This window comes from Mastacembelus armatus, chromosome 13 (assembly GCF_900324485.2).
Source record: "Mastacembelus armatus chromosome 13, fMasArm1.2, whole genome shotgun sequence".
In the NCBI taxonomy this organism is placed as follows: Eukaryota; Metazoa; Chordata; class Actinopteri; order Synbranchiformes; family Mastacembelidae; genus Mastacembelus; species Mastacembelus armatus.
The window spans coordinates 25,912,886-25,930,375 of NC_046645.1; the positions used below are offsets into that span (position 1 = coordinate 25,912,886).

A 17,490-nucleotide genomic window follows, 5' to 3' on the forward strand; every position below is an offset into this window, starting at 1 on the left:
TTTATTGAGCAGGTTGGTTCATAAAGACGCAGCAGTGGATCAGCTGTTGCTGAGGGGCACGGTTTATGACGCCGTGGACAGGTACCTGCCTGAGCCCCTATAAGCACAAATAAAGTTCATCCAACTTACAACTTCTACCTTTTTGGTAATTTGGTCTTTTACATGACTGAAATTTTAGTAATAGGTTAAAATGAGAAATTAAATAAAACTGTGCAGGACTGACCCCGAGCCAACACACAAACCTCTGCGTCATTCTGGCTTTGTCACCAAATCAAACTGAAGTGTGTCTGTTTCTTTATTTTGACAGACACAGCTCAACACACACGTCTTTTTCCTGTTCCACACAAAAAAGTTATAAATCAGTTTCCAGGCTGTGAGTTTGAACCCCACTGTGTCCAGGGACTTTGTGTGTGGAGTCTGCACGTCCTCCCTGTGTCTGTTCGGGTGTTGATTGTTATTGATCATCATGAATCTGTTCATGTACTCTGAGGTAAAAGAACTCAAAAACAGAACAGCTGAAGTTCATCAGGGCAGCAGCTCGAGGGTCATTGTCCTTCAGCTTTCTTCATCACGGTTCAAGAACAAACACAAGTGTGATGAATCATCTCAGTTTAATTGGAGAGAAGACTTCTACAGCGTTCTCTGACTTTTCCCTTACAATTTCAGGAATATATATCTGGAGAAAGGGGTGGGCTCATCTCGAAAAGACCCCAAACATTGTTTCAGGTGACCTCCATCTTCAGGCATCTAACAGCACTAAAACAGTTGGCATTTATTTACAGGCATCTAAAACACTAAAACCCCCATACCATGCATTCTTTAGCTAAACACATTTAAGTTGACCCTTTGACCACCTGTTAAATTCTACTATGAAACCAAACAGAAGTAAGACCTCAACTCCACTTTATAACTCATTCTGTGTAAAACAACCACAGGGATCAGTTCTGCATTGTCTCCTCTCCTCTCTCCTTGTCTCTTCTCCTCCCCTCTTGTCTCCTCTCACCTCTCTTTGTCTCCTTTCCTCTCTCCTTGTTTCCTCTCCTCCCCCTTGTCTCCTCTCCCTTCTCCTTGTCTCCTCTCCTCCCTCTTTGTCTCCTCCCCCCTCTCCTTGTCTCCTCTTCTCTCTCCTTGTCTCCTCTCCTCTTTCCTTGTCTCCTCTTCTTCCTCCTTGTCTTCTCTCCTCTCTCCTTGTCTCCTCTCCTCTCTCCTTGTCTCCTCTCCTTCCTCTTGTCTCCTCTCCTCCCTCTTTGTCTCCTCTCCTCACCCCTTGTCTCCTCTCCTTATTTATGACAGATCTGTGGATTCTGTCCTGGCTCTGACACGTTCGATGTTTCTCTGTCTGCTGTATTTTTTACAGGTGTCTGGTGTAATGTAAAATACATGTAGCAGTTACAGTATCTCACAGAAGTGAGTACACCCCTCACATTTTTGTAAATAGTTTATTATATCTTTTCATGTGACAACACTGAAGAAATGACACTTTGCTACAATGTAAAGTAGTGAGTGTACAGCTTGTATAACAGTATAAATTTGCTGTCCCCTCAAAATAATTCAACACACAGCCATTAATGTCTAAACCGCTGGCAACAAAAGTTGTGATAAATTTGGTGTTATCGCTCTCAGTCTCTCATACTGGTCACTGGAAGTTCAACATGGCACCTCATGGCAAAGAACTCACAGAGGATCTGAAAAAAAGAATTGTTGCTCTACATAAAGATGGCCTAGGCTATAAGAAGATTGCCAAGACCCAGAAACTGAACTGCAGCACGGTGGCCAAGATCATACAGCGGTTTAACAGGACAGGTTCCACTCAGAACAGGCCTCGCCATGGTCGACCAAAGAGTTTGAGTGCACGTGCTCAGCGTCATATCCAGAGGTTGTCTTTGGGAAATAGACGTATGAGTGCTGCCAGCATTGCCGCAGAGGTTCAAGGGGTGGGGGGTCAGCCTGTCAGTGCTCAGACCATACGCCGCACACTGCATCAAATTGGTCTGCATGGTTGTTGTCCCAGAAGGAAGCCTCTTCTAAAGATGATGCACAAGAAAGCCCGCAAACAGTTTGCTGAAGACAAGCAGACTAAGGACTTGGATTACTGGAACCGTGTCCTGTGGTCTAATGAGACCAAGATAATCTTATTTGGTTCAGATGGTGTCAAGCGTGTCTGGAGGCAACCAGGTGAGGAGTACAAAGAAAAGTGTGTCTTGCCTACAGTCAAGCATGGTGGTGGGAGTGTCATGGTCTGGGGCTGCATGAGTGCTGCCGGCACTGGGGAGCTACAGTTCATTGAGGGAACCATGAATGCCAACATGTACTGTGACATACTGAAGCAGAGCATGATCCCCTCCCTTCGGAGACTGGGCCACAGGGCAGTATTCCAGCGTGATAATGACCCCAAACACACCTCCAAGACAACCATTGCCTTGCTAAAGAAGCTGAGGGTAAAGGTGATGGACTGGCCAAGCATGTCTCCAGACCTAAACCCTATTGAGCATCTGTGGGGCATCCTCAAACGGAAGGTGGAGGAGTGCAAGGTCTCTAACATCCACCAGCTCTGTGATGTCGTCATGGAGGAGTGGAAGAGGATTCCAGTGGCAACCTGTGAAGCTCTGGTGAACTCCATGCCCAAGAGGGTTAGGGCAGTGCTGGAAAATAATGGTGGTCACACAAAATATTGACACTTTGGGCCCAATTTGGACATTTTCACTTAGGGGTGTGATCACTTTTGTTGCTAGTTATTTTGAGGGGCCAGCAAATTTACACTGTTATACAAGCTGTACACTCACTACTTTACATTGTAGCAAAGTGTCATTTCTTCAGTGTTGTCACATGAAAAGATATGATAAACTATTTACAAAAATGTGAGGGGTGTACTCACTTCTGTGAGATACTGTAAATCTCAGGCCTCCAGACCTTCTTGATACATTGTTCAGTGAGCTGCAGCTTTCATATCGTCATCAGGCAATTGGCCCATGTTTCTGCCTAGCAACAAGTCTCTGGAAGTAAAAACAAAACTTTCCAGTGATTGCTCCAGAGGCTTTTAGTTGGTTTCACTGCTGAGGCCTGAGAGTTATCGTTAAGCAGTTTTGAATGTTCTTGATTTTATCTTCAGTGCTGTGGAAATGGACATTATTACTACTAGCATTATTATTATTATAAAATTTACCATGTGAGCTGCCTTCACACGCTCTCCATGTTTTTTGTGGCCTCTGTGGGACCAGCCTGTAGTGGATCTACAGCTGATGCTTTAATGACATGGGGTCTGTGGTAGTTTTTTTTTACTTTTCCACATGTGCCCCCCTCACTAAATGTGTCTTCATCATTCTTTCTAGTTATTATCAAACCTCCAGCTTATACCAGACCAGCTTTTTTAAATGTCTGCACAGCCTGAAGAAATGGCACCTCCCTCTGCAAACACATGGGCCCTTTTCTCTGTGAATCAACAGTATCAGCCATGCTCTGCACTGTGTCACACATTTTGATGTGAGAACAGGATGTTTGGCAGAAAACACTGTATTTCCTTTGCTGTTGACAGAAACTTGTTGCCAGCAGGTTCCTGTGTGCTAATGTGAACTGCGCCATTGTGCTCTGTGTGTTTGCACATGAATAACATACATACTGCACATAGGAACAAATGAAGAGCTTGAGGTCTAAGCCAAGGTTGTGTCACTGCTTCTCCCCGCTGCCCTCGTTTTAGAGCATGTGGTGTTAACAGGGTTCAGAGATGCAGAGTCTGGAAATAACCGTAAGGAGAAGAACTCAGCAGAGTGAGTGAGTCAAAAGAGGAATTAAGAAAGGCTGACTGAGGCTGAGCCAGAATGCTTCATGCTCATTATGTTCTGTTTAATATGGAGCTGGGAAAAAGATGATGATGAGCAGAGCAGACTGCTGCAGCTCTTTACTGTCAGCTGTGTTACTCAGTGTAGCTTCTTCTTAAACGCTTTAATCGCCACTTAGTGAAGTTCCTCTTACTCAGCACAAGAACCATGAACATTGTATAATAGGCCTGAAAAGACAAAGTGCAGCTCTGACAGAGGCTGTGTTGATGCGGTGGGACAGTCTGATCAGTGATTAACAGCCATGCTGCCCGAGGAATGAGCAGATGTTACAGATGACACCATGATAAACACAGAGACCTCCGTCCACCGTGGGTCAAAGGTCACAGGAGGTGGACTGGGCTGTAATCCTGCTCAGAGTTCAAGCAGAAACAGCTCAAAGGTGCTGCTGAAATGAAAACTAAGAGTTGACTTGGTGCAGGATTTCTGAGGAATCTGATGCTGCAGAGTTACTGTGACACATGTATTTAAAAAGTGATTTGGACTGAATATGGTGTATGTGCTGTGTGTATTAGAGCTGTGACTGGTCTTGGCTGAAATGTTATAGATGGATGCAAGAGAAAGAATGAGAAGATAAGAATAAAAGTGATAATGAAATTACTTAGGAAACTGGTTGTTTTAGGTGTTTGTGTGTGTGTGTGTGTGTATGAGGGGCAGCATTCAGGACTTGGCAGGATGAAGGGATGACGATGAGGATGGATTGTGGGAATGGACAGAGAGTTTTCAGGATGAACGTCTGCCAACTGTAACAGTCTGCAGGTTCTGGACTGAGTCTGGTGACACATCAATGCTGTTCTCACTGTGACTGATGTGCAGAGAAACTACAACAGGACTGGTTCTTATTATAGTGCTAAATGTTTTCCGTGGCTCCACCAATGTGAACTGAAACGATACTAAAACTCAGAGGGAGAAATCTGATCTGTTTGTGCTGTTCTGTGTCCATGTTTGTGCTGGAGGATTTGGATCCTGCGGGTCCGGCGAGACCCAGCATGGCAGGGTGCAGATCCAGGGTGCTGCAATAAGAAACGCATGGACTCGGACTCTGGGCACCTGCTGATCCAGGGCACTGTACGACAGAAATCAGCTTGATTTTTAGTTTGGCTCATGTCGCAGCCGCTGATGTGGATGTGAAGCATCAGGACTGACACTAATGTGTGTGTCTGTGTCTCCTCAGTGATCTCCTGGAGGATTTAGAGAGGAGTCCTCACGCTGCAGCCATCGCAGACTGCTTCGTAGAGAGGGTGGGTACAGTACAGCTGTGTGAGTGTATGTGTGTGTGTGTGTGTGTGTGAGGCCGTTGGCTAACAGGAAACCCAACACTGTGAAGCCCTAACACCCAGTACTGCAACACACACGTCATTTCATGCACCAGCTGCTGCTGCTGAGGATCAAAACAACACCCAATGAACATGTTTAGACTGTGTGTGTGTGTGTGTGTTTCTTACAGTAGTGATATTGTTCTCGCAGTATGAAAACATGTTCTAACCAGAGCTCCAGTAAACGTACAGTGGGGAGGGTTGGGGACATCCTGACCTTCGCCCTGAGGGTCAAACTTCAAACAGATGAACATGTAACTTGATGTGAAAGGTCCCGACGTCCTGGTCTCTAGAGGATGGGGTTTGAGTTTCATACATGGAGAAGAAAGAGTGAAAAGGAGCAGGAGGAAGATGCAGGTGTTTCTCTTTCAGGCATGACTGTTTTCTCCACCATGATGCCACAGCTGAGAGATGAAGATGATGACTATCTGTTCAACATTAACTTGTTCTCTCTCTTGTTTAGAGCGAAGCCTTTGACATCTACACTCTCTACTGCATGAACTACCCCAAGTAAGTACGCACACACACACACAACACACACTGTTGTCTAACAGATGTTTGGCTGTAAGTCTAAATGTGTGTGTTTCTGTATCTTTTACATCTTAAACCTTTTAAACTTAAAGCAGTATTTTGATTTTGATTCGGATAAAAAGACATTAAACAATAAAAGCTGTTTGATGTTTGGCCTAAAAACAATGAAATGTGCTCTTAATTTTCTAAAACCTCTCTGCCACATGTGCACATTGTTCTTAAACAGTCTAAAAACGATGTGCACAGTAAATTTAAGAAATTAAGAACAAGAACAGCTGGACACACTTCATATTTGTGCATGTGTGCTGTGAGCTGCAGCCTTTGTGATGTGTTCAGGCACAACGAACAGCGTGAGACAACCAGAGGTCATCAGGCTGTGCAACAATGAGCTGCAGATAGAGGAGAAACCTACCTCTACAGCAGCAGCAGCAGCAGTCAAAAGCTGCAGCTACCTGAGTGAATCAGTGATTTGAGGGGGCAGATAGTTGCACAGACAATTTGATGCCTACAGGGTTATGACTCTCAGCTGTGGCTGCAGAGGAACCGCTCAGCACCTGAACACTGTGAAACGCTGTTGGGCTGTGGATGACAGAGGCACCTGGAATACCTGTTTAGAGCTGAATCCAGTTTGATTTCTTCATGGCCACTTTAAAGGAGATGATTATTTCGACTTAGACTGAATGTCAGCTCTGTCAGCTGTATGGAGTATATCTGCAGGCCCCAGCCTTATCTCTGTATTATATAACAGCATTACCAACCCAAACAAATCCCAATCTCCCAGCCAGCTCTTACCAGTTTCATTGTGGGCAACATAACCAGCAGGTTTGAAGAATGTGTGGAATAAAAAGTACAAGTTGGTCAAATGACCTGGTGTAACCTTTTAAAAAGGCTCAGTCACCAAGCAGGAGGGTCAGCGGGTCGTCATCAGCCCATGCAACAACACTCCGGCTTAGGGTTAAACACTAAAACTCATGGTCATGTTTAGAAAAAGACCTGGTTCAGGTCAAAACTCCCACTGATAAGAACTCAGGTCACTAGAGTTTACTTAATTACTACATTTTTCTACTGTGGGAGGTGCAGGCGGCACCTCATCAACCATATTTATGTATGTGATAGAGCCTGATAAGAGCCAGTGGATCGCATGACAAACATCAAATCAGCTGACAGGACACAGGACATGGGGTGTTTTACAAATCAGCAACAGATTTCAGCATCAGAGGCCGAGCGGCTCCACTTTTCACTGAAGGAAGGAGAGAAGTAGTTGCCACAGTAGGATACAGGGCTGCCAGAATACTGCATGGTCAGGTTGACAAGTACTGCAGTGAAAAAGCTTTGCACATGTTGCAGTTCCTGACTAAAGACTAAAACACAGACAGTTAGTGAATAAAGTTCCCTGACTGAAACTGGAAGGAACATATGGGATAAGTCCTGGGATGTGGACACAGCCTTTGGGAAAACATAACATGAGGCAGCAGAATCAGTCAGGACTGAAAGGATCCAATAGGAGAAGCAGCGACGCAGCAGAGAAAACTGGAGACAGATACTCAGTTTGGTGGTCTGAAAGCATTTGACCTACTTATTTTTATTGGAGTTTAATGGAGCTTTAAGAAGGCGACAGGGAGAGAGCTGGAGGAGGGAAACCAACACACTGAGAAGACTGAAGCACACACACACACACACACACACACACTGGAATTTTGGTACTTTTACTGCAGGACTTTTACTTGGGACAGAGGAGTTTTCTGTCATTACTGCAGACTGCTGGTCATCAGTTGTAATGTGAGTCCAGCCTCTCCAGCACCCACACAATCATCATCACCGGGGACAGTAAGAGCAGTTTGAGGTTTGAAACAGTGTTTCTGATCAGAAAAAAGTATTGAATGTAAAAGCTCAGTGTGTTCACAGAGACTGATGGGATTGCCAGCACAGAGAGAAGAGTTCTCCTGTCAGGTATTTTTCTATTCTGATCCACTGGGTCAGATTTGGAGGGAAATGTGCTGGATTGCTGGTTTGTGGACTCCAGTGCAGCCCCGCTGAGAGAGTCTTTGTTTGGTTAGTTATTCCCTGTAAAAAGACAAACATGCCAAATAAGAAAATGGCTACAGGAACGCAGCTGCTCTGCCATCTGAAAGTACATGAAGCCAAATTGCATCTGCTCCTTTCACACTTGGTGTCAGTGTAATGTGTCTGAATGACATTAACAGACGTGGATCTGGTCTCTGTACAGGGATCCAGAGGGAGGACTGAGGCAGATGCTGAGTAAATTTATGCTGCTAGACTCCACTTGGAGTCTGCTCTCTGTTTGTAGTGCTGTAACTGGGCGAGCTGTAGAGCTGGGGGGGCTTTGGGGCTGGGTGGGGGTGACACCTTTGCAGCCACCTTTTAACAGAGAAGGGAAATGTTCCAGTGATGGTCAAAGTCACAGCACATGAAAGCGAAAGTGTATCTGAAGAGTGCAGCTGAAATGTGATTGGCAGCAAAACGTTTCTGTCCCTGATCCAGATTTACACTTTTCCACCAGCTGCATTGGAAAAATCTCGATCTAATCAAGATCTCAGTGTTTTTACTGTCACACTGACACCTCCTCTGTGCTGAGAACCTCATTCTGTGCATCACTGACACTCTGGAACTGATTCTCTATTGCAGTGGTGTCTGTTCTGAAACCATATGGACAAACTAATAGGATGGAGTTTTCATGTTCCTGTGATGTGATAGTGGTGCAACATTAACATTCATTTCCACAGCATCTGTCACTGAAAGCAAAGCAGGTGGTTCTTTTTTAAGAGGAGCAGAAAGAGGGATGAGGTGATACTAGCATACTGATGGAGGAGAAATTAAGGTGCTTTATCCCTAATGTTGCCAGTAAATCAGCTTAGAAATCACTGACTGGATAACCGCAGCTTCATTCAGAATCCAGCTGTTTTAAGGTTTCTTCAGTATCACAGTGATCTTGTGACAGTTGTCTGTGGTTCCATGGGTTCACTGTAAACAGCCAGCTGATCACGGTGAATTCTGCTGCTGGTAATGAGACACTGATTTAATATGAATGAATATGGGCTAAAAACACAGGGCTCAGGTTGCAGCTCACAGAAAGTGAACTGAGCCCTTTGGAGAATATGGCTAAGGGGGCCACAGTGTCAGACTTTAAAAAGCTGTAGGTTAGAGCAGAATAATCCTCCTCAAAGCTTTGTTCATTTAGCAGCTCGAATGTTTCACTCAGTGTGATCATCATGCAACTGGAGTGTAGAGAAGGTGTGATACTCAGAGTTCACAGATGTAAACAAAATGTACAGACAGGACACTTCAGGAGACAGTGGTGACTACAGCAGCAGTCAGGGTAACTGATTGGTGGAGATGAATTCAGCCTGACGGGGAGCAGCTGTATTTATCAGAGACTGGAACTGCAACACTGCTGTGGCTCTGCTCCTTTACATCAGTGCTGTAGCACAAAGCTCAACTGAAAACTGCAGTGGCAAGTCTGTAAGTGTCCTCTGGTCTCTGGTGAGTGTGTGGCAGCAGGATGTGCAGACGTGAATCAAAGCCAACCCAAAGTGAGGTTGGACCAGTCTTGTGTGAGAGGTGAGACACAGCTGAGTCAGGGACTCTAAATAAATTCAACATGTGATGAAGCTGCAGATAGATTTTGCTTCTGGATGAGTCCGTCAGACTCGCTGCTGATCACATCAGTCTGTTAAAGACATTCCAGCTGCTCCATCTGGTGATTAACATGTTTCTGGAGGGACAGAGCCTCATCTGTCATCTGCATCCCCATCATTACCTTGACCTCCTTCCCCCCCTTCTTCATAGCCCAGATTTCCCCTTTTTGCTGATTCTCTTTGGCGTCACGCTGTGATGAATGTTCAGCTGAAGAGTCTCCTCTGTCCTCTATCATCTCCTTTCACCACATCCGCCATCTCCACTTCCTCTTCCTCCACCATCTGGACAACTTTTCATCTTCCTCAGTTCTTCTCCTTTGAATTTTTGCAGAACTACACACAGTTGAGGATTTTATGCTCTCCTCCATCATCTCTTCTCTTCCAGCTTTGAGGCACCTTCCATTTCTTCGCCCTCTTCAGTGTCTTTCTGTCTTTGTTCGACTTCTTGCTGAGTGGTTTTCTTCTGGAGCTCTTCATCTTCTCTGTTTCTCTTTCTTTCTCTGTGTCCTTTTCAATTTCTCCTATTCTTTGTTCAAGCTGTGAGGAATGTTTGTGAAAAGGACCCAGACCATGACAAACCTCCCCTCCAAACTCAACAGTTCCTCTTGTAATGAATGTTTGTCAAAGCTCCAAACAGCTGCAGCTCCTTCATCGTCCCTTCCTAATCTTCTCCATCTGTCCTTTTCTTCCTCCATCATTTCTTCACCTCTTCAACAATCTCTTTCCTCCATGTCCTGATGAATGTTCATCAGAGGATTTCAGAATCGAGTAGTTTCCTCTCATCTCCGGCTGCGGCACCATAGTCCAGGCGTCCTCCACTGCTCCGTCTCCTTCCCTGTCTTCCTCTTATTAACTCCACTCCCTCTGTCATCATGTAGACTCCTGTTTCTGATCTGTTTTCAGGTAAGTGAATCACTTCCTATTGCAAACCTTTAGTCTAACACTCCTAAAAACTAACTAAACTCTCTAAACAATTAATTAACTGCTACATTCCAGTACTAGTCAAGTACCTTTCTATTTTGACCGGTATTTATTGCTATTCCCAGACTCAGCGTTTGTTAGCCTACCGGTTAGCTTAGCTAGCTAGTAACATGGCCTCTCCCTCTCTCTCTCTTTCTTGCTCGGTGTGCCACATGTTTAGTTAATCCTCTGCCTCCTTTAGCGATAATGATTCCTGTAATAAGTGTAAGGTTCTGTTAGCCTTGGAGGCGAGGATCACTGATTTGGAAGCGCGGCTCCGCACCTTCGAACAAAAGCCAGCTAGCCTAGCCCCGTTAGCTGGTGTGGAGCCACCGAGCTCAGGGTCTGTTAGTGGTCCAAGGGCAGCTCCGGAGCAGCCCGGAGAATTAGCCTGGGTGACGGTCCGACGGAAACGTACTCCTAAGCAGAAGCCCACGGCTCATCACCTGCCTGTTCACGTTTCTAATAGATTTTCCCCGCTCAGCGACACACCCGCTGAGAAACCAACTCTGATAATTGGCGATTCCATAGTCAGAAACGTGAAAATAGAGACACCAGCGACCATAGTCAAATGTTTCCTGGGGCCAGAGCGACATCGAGTCAAATCTGAAGCTGCTGGCTAAGGCTAATCGTAAATATGGGAAAATTGTTATTCACGTCGGCAGCAATGACACCTGATTACGCCAAACTAATGTCGGACTCCGTAGTTTTCTCTGGACCCCTCCCCAATCTGACCAGCGATGACATGTTTAGCCGCATGTCGTCGTCCCGTCGCTGGCTGTCTAGGTGGTGTCCAGCAAACGATGTGGGCTTCATAGACAATTGGGCCACTTTCTGGGGAAAACCCGGTCTGGTAGCGAGAGACGGCATCCATCCCACTTTGAATGGTGCAGCTCTCATCTCTAGAAATCTGGCCGAGTTTATTAACCGACCTAAAGCCTGACAATCCAGGGTGGGGACCGGGACGCAGAGACTCAGTCTAAAACGCCTTTCTGCAGTTTCCTTAGAGCCGCCGCCCCCCTCAAACCACATAGAGACTGTGTCTGCCCCTCGAACATATAAATCAAATAAATCAGAAGTTAACACAAGAGGAGTTATTCATAAAAACCTAATAAAAATTAAGACCACTCCTCTTATTGAACAGAAAAACAGAACTGTCAAATGTGGATTATTAAATATCAGGTCTCTTTCATCTAAATCTCTGTTAGTAAATGATTTGATAACTGATCACCAAATTGACCTACTTTATCTTACTGAAACCTGGTTACAGCAGGATGAATATGTCAGTCTGAATGAATCAACCCCCCTCAGTCATAAAAATTATCATGTTCCTCGAAGCACAGGTCGAGGTGGAGGAGTAGCTGCAATCTTCCACTCAAACTTATTATTAAACTTTCATCCTCAGAACAATTATAACTCATTTGAGAGCCTCACTCTGTAGCCCCTCTGAAAAAGAAGTTAGTGAATCAGAGAAGATCACCCCCATGGTATAATTTGCATATTTGTACCTTAAAGCAGGCATCACGAAGGCTGGAAAGAAAGTGGCATTCCACAAATTTAGAGGAATATTCTAGCCTGGAAAAACAGTCTATTAACATATATAAAAAAAGCTCTCCATAAAGCCAGAAATGCATAATATTCATCACTAATCGAGGAAAATAGGAACAATCCCAGGTTTCTTTTCAGGACTGTAGCCAGGCTGACAAAAAGTCACAGCTCTGTTGAGCCCAGTGTTCCCTTAGCTCTCAGCAGTGACGACTTTGTGCATTTCTTTACAAATAAAATCACAACTACTAGAGATAAAATTCAGCAGATGCTTCCTATACCTGCAATAAATGAATCTTCTACTACAGTAGCTCTTGAATCATCTGTACGACCTCAGTTATGTTTAGACTGCTTCTCTCCCATAGATCTCTCTGAATGTACATCAGTAGTTGCTTCATCTAAATCATCAACGTGTCTCTTAGACCCCATTCCGACTACACTGCTTAAAGACACCCTTCCATTAATTAACTCATCTTTATTACACTTAGTAAATTTATCTCTAGTATCAGGCTACGTACCACGGGCCTTTAAGACTGCAGTAATCAAACCCTTACTCAAAAAGCCTAGTCCTGATCCAGGAGTCTTGGCTAATTATAGACCAATATCCAACCTACCATTTATTTCATTTAAATCCTAGAAAAAGCTGTTGCTAAGCAGCTATCAGACCACTTACACAGGAATGAACTATTTGAAGATTTTCAATCAGGATTTAGAGCACATCATAGTACAGAAACGGCACTGTTAAAAGTCACCAACGATCTTCTCTTAGCCTCAGATAATGCACTTGTTTCTATACTTATCCTCCTAGACCTTAATGCTGCATTTGACACTATTGACCACAACATCTTATTACAGAGACTGGAGCATGTCACTGCTATCAGAGGAACAGCATTAAAATGGTTCCAATCCTATTTATCGGACAGATTCTAGTTCGTTCATGTACATGCTGAACCTTCCACACGCACAAAAGTTAGTTATGGAGTTCCACAAGGCTCTGTGCTAGGACCAATTCTGTTCACCTTGTACACGCTTCCTTTATTAGGAAGCACTCTATTAATTACCACTGCTATGCAGATGACACTCAGCTGTATCTATCTATGAAACCTGTTAACACAAACCAGTTAACCAGTTAAGCGTGTCTAACTGACATAAAGGCCTGGATGGCCAGTAACTTTCTACTTAACAGAAGTTATTGTATTTGGGCCTAACTTATTTTTGACCAGGACATGTTCTTTAACTCACATATAAAACAGATCTCTAAACTGCCTTCTTTTACCAACATTGCTAAAATTAGGAACATCCTGTCTCAAAATGATGCAGAAAAACTAGTCCATGCATTTGTTACCTCAAGGCTAGATTACTGTAACTCATTACTATCTGGATGTCCCAGTATCTCCATAAAAAGCCTCCAGTTAATCCAGAATGCTGCAGCCAGAGTCCTGACAGGAACTAGCAAGAGAGATCATATTAGCTTCTGTTCATTGGCTCCCTGTAAAATACAGAATAGAATTTAAAATCCTTCTTCTCACATACAAATCCCTTCATAATCAACCAATCAATCGACCAGTAACTTTCTACTTTTAAATTCAGAGAAAACAGAAGTTATTGTATTGGGGCCTAAAAACCTTAGAAATAACTTTTCCAGTAGTGCCTCCAGCACTACTGTGAAAAACCTTGGAGTTATTTTTGACCAGGACCTGTCCTTTAACTCACACATAAAACAAATCTCTAGAACTGCCTTCTTTCACCTGCGCAACATTTCCAAAATTAGGAGCTTCCTGTCTCAAAATGATGCAGAAAAACTAGTCCATGAACCATCCGTTAGTTATGCTGCTATAGGCCCTGACTGACCGAGGACCTTCGGTGTACTGAGCTTCCATAGCCCTCCCTTCCCTTCCCTTCCCTTCCCCTCTCTTCCTCTCCTCCCCCCTCACATGTATATTCCACCATTGAATGTCACTAACCTTGTGCTCTCTCTCTCCCCTAGTTTGTGCTCTCTCCCTCTCTCTCTGTTCTCTCTGTACCTTCTGCAGGTGTCCCTGATCCTGGAGCTGTATATCACTGATGTGCAGTTACTGGCCTCACCAACCTGCAGTGTCTATTTGTTGTTTATTGTTGCTGTTTTTTTCTCTCTCCTCTATCCACTCACTCCAACCGGTCAAGGCAGATGGCCGCCCTAACTGAGCCTGGTTTCTGCTGGAGGTTTTTTCTTCCGTTAAAGGGAGTTTTTCCTCTCCACTGTCGCCAAGTGCTTGCTCATAAGGGATTTGTTGGGTTTTTTGTTTTTGTAAAGTGCCTTGAGATGATTTGTATTGTAATTTGGCGCTATACAAATAAAGTTGAATTGAATTGAATTGAATCCTGTGATAAATACTCATCTCCCTCTGTGGGGGCTGGTAGTCTTGCCTGGATATCCGTCAGATTCTGGTTCTGTTTATCCTGTCTTTATTAAATTCTGGATCAGAGTTTTGTCATATGGTTTGAGTGACACAAGAAAGCAAAAACACTTTGATCTGTGACAGATTCTGGCCGCCGTCATTTGTCAAACATCATGAGTTATTTCCTCATTTTTATTTCTTCCATGTCCAAGTATTAGCTCAGTTTGGATCAGGATAACTCCAGTTTCACAGGGATGTGAACGCAGACACTGTTTGTCTGCAGAGACAGACAATAAAAATATACTGAAATCTAAATGTAATTGTTTTAATAGTAATAACTTTAGCCATGCAGCAGTTTCAAAACAAACAAAGTGATGTACACAGTGGAACCAGGAAGTTCAGGAGGCCCTTCCCACATGAAGAAAATTAGTTACAATCATACAAGATGTTTATCTGACCTGAAGCTCAGGAGGGTCTGAATCAATGAGTCCAGTTCAGAACAATAATATAAATACACAGTTTTTTAGTGGTTTCTGATAAGGAGGATCATAAGAATTTGTTCTAACGTGTGTTTCTCTGTGCCCACAGTTCAGTGGCCGTGCTGAGGGACTGCATGAAAAACGAAAGTCTGGTCCGTTTCTTCCAGGAGAGACAGACAACTCTGAACCACTCCTTACCTCTGGAGACATACCTGCTCAAACCCGTGCAGAGGATCCTCAAGTACCACCTGCTACTACAGGTACAGATGCTACCAAATACTGCGTACAGTACCTCTGTCAGTTGGAATGCTTCCAGTATTTCCAAATACTGAACATAGTACTTCAAATGCCACCAACAGCTTCAGGAAGCTCCTCAAACTTACTACATTCAGTACATCAGATTCAAATACTATTAATTACTGCATCTGGTACTTCAAATACCACCTGCAACTTTTGGCTTTTCCTCAAATTACATTTAATACATTGGAGACAGACCTGCTGCTCCTGTCCCCTAATGTTCCCCCCACGTGGGTCAGACATGAATGTATTTATTCCAACAGGAGAGAAACTATGGGACCAAGTGTTTCCATGGCCAATATTTTCCTATTGATCAGATAATTAAAGGTTTACACCCCATTCCCATTGGAAACTCCTTCTGACCGGGCCAGGCTGTTCCCACCGGGGTGGTCACATGATGCAGTTTGATTCCCATTATTAGTGGAGCATCAGGCTCCATGTGAACACAGTGATCGTCAGCTCACACCATCAGACAAAGGTGAGACTGAGACATCAGCGTGTCGGCTGCAGCCTTAAGCTCGACTTGAATTAGAGGTTTTATTGTGGTAAATGTCTCTGAGGTTCCTCTGTAACAACACACGACTGGATCAGCTGCCTCAGTGACAATAAACATAAGCACAAACAAACACACAGCTTGTACGTTGTGTGTCACAGGAAACACAATGAATCTCATTGAAGTTTTTAATGTGACTGATAAACTGGTCTCAGACTGAACATAACCAGGACAGTTGTTATGTTTCCCACCAAAATGTGACTGAGGAGCAGAGAAAGTTCACTTTAGGAGGAGGTTGAAAAGGGTCTGAATCCTCTCGTACCATCCATGATAATACTAAGTATCATGACTTCTTTAATAAATTACAGCTCTTACTTGAATCATAAGTTTTAAAAACACATGAAGACGTTCAGACAATGGTCTCATCCATTAACACACACACACACAGCTTTTCCCAATAAACTGGAGTTTCTTCCCTGGTTCCAGTCCAAGCCCACCCCTGAGAGGAGGGCAGTGATGAATCTGTCTCCAGAAGCTCGGTCTTTGTTCTTTGTTTGCTGTGTATCACTTGGTGTCATCTCTCTGCTCTATCCACTCACCCCAACCGGTCGAGGCAGATGGCCGCCCAAACTGTGCCCGGTTCTGCTGGAGGTTTTTCCTTCCGTTAAAGGGAGTTTTTCCTCTCCACTGTCGCCAAGTGCTTGCTCATAAGGGAATTGTTGGGTTTTTAGTTTTAGTTTTTGTAAAGTGCCTTGAGATGATTTGTATTGTGATTTGGCGCTATACAAATAAAATTGAATTGAATTGAATTGAATTGCTGCTTCATCCACAGAGGCCAGTTTAAACACTGGTCAAACATGATCTTCCCATAATCCTGAGCTGGTGTCAGCCTTCACACACTTACACTTCATGCTGTTCATGTTTCATCCAGTCTTTATGTGACTCCCGTCAGACACTCAGCTCATGTCTGACTTTAACACACCTTTGTATTGTCTCTTCTCAGGAACTTTCCAAGCACTTCGACAAAACTGACCCAGGGTACCAGGTTGTCGAGGACGCCATCATCACCATGACGGCTGTTGCCTGGTACATTAACGACATGAAGAGGAAACAGGAACATGCCGTACGGCTGCAGGTAAATGCAGCACGATGTTGTTAATACATGAAACAACCATGACCCATGATCATGGTGAAGGGAAATTGTTATTAACCCTGAGTCTCTAATCCCTAACCCCTTAGTCCCAAACCCCATAATCCCTAACTCCCTAATCCCTAATTCCCTAATCCCAAACTCCATAATCCCTACTACTAATTCCTAACTCCCTAATCCCTAACCAATAATCCCTAACTCCCTAACCCCATAACCAACCCTAACACCTAACATCTAAACTTTCCAAAGAGAAAGTCTTTTCTCAGGTTTAGATTTAATATGAGGGGTGGTCTGCCAGTTTGTGTGAGCCCTCTGAGAACGCCTACGTTTGTGTATAGAAGTCTAAAATCAAAAACACATCTTATCCTATGGCCTTTAACTGGTGTGTCAAATAAAGGTAGGTTTATGTATCATGGAAATAATTATGATATTATTGAGGACACCTTCCGGGTTAAATGGTTTGTGAGTGTCTTATTAAGCATGGGGGGTGAATGCAGGTGAGAGCCACCTTCCACAAAGGTCTGAATGTGTCCTCCCTCCCTGAGCAGGTAAAACAAAGAGCTTCATCCTGATTATGTCACTGATTCTGTGTTTCTAATGCAGGTGCTGTTTGCACCAAAGTAACTGAAGAGCTAAGGTCCTAAGACATTAAGAAAATCCTCAGCAGGTTGTAGCTGTCCTTGGATAAACCAGTACCTGTGCAGTGCTCAGTCTTTCTGCTTCCTGAAACCTTGTAAAAGGTCAGATGTTGTCACTTGGGCAGCAGCGAACAGGCCATCCCCCTCAGGCCTGTACGGAGCCAGAGATCAGCTGTTCGACCTTCAGGCGTCACACTCTACAGATGCTGCTTTC

General features: G+C 44.1%; 1 protein-coding gene across 7 annotated transcripts in view; it reads left to right on the forward strand.

Moving 5' to 3' along the window:
- The window catches only part of plekhg2 (pleckstrin homology domain containing, family G (with RhoGef domain) member 2), a 76,778-nt gene that overhangs the window by 43,694 nt on the left and 15,594 nt on the right, over positions 1 to 17,490 (forward strand). For all 7 annotated transcript variants that reach the window (XM_026315306.1, XM_026315359.1, XM_026315315.1 and 4 more), the window contains 4 exons: positions 5,008 to 5,074; positions 5,613 to 5,659; positions 14,808 to 14,958; positions 16,492 to 16,623. In XM_026315306.1, the coding sequence (XP_026171091.1) occupies positions 5,008 to 5,074; positions 5,613 to 5,659; positions 14,808 to 14,958; positions 16,492 to 16,623 (397 nt within the window). The remainder of the gene's footprint in view (positions 1 to 5,007; positions 5,075 to 5,612; positions 5,660 to 14,807; positions 14,959 to 16,491; positions 16,624 to 17,490) is intronic.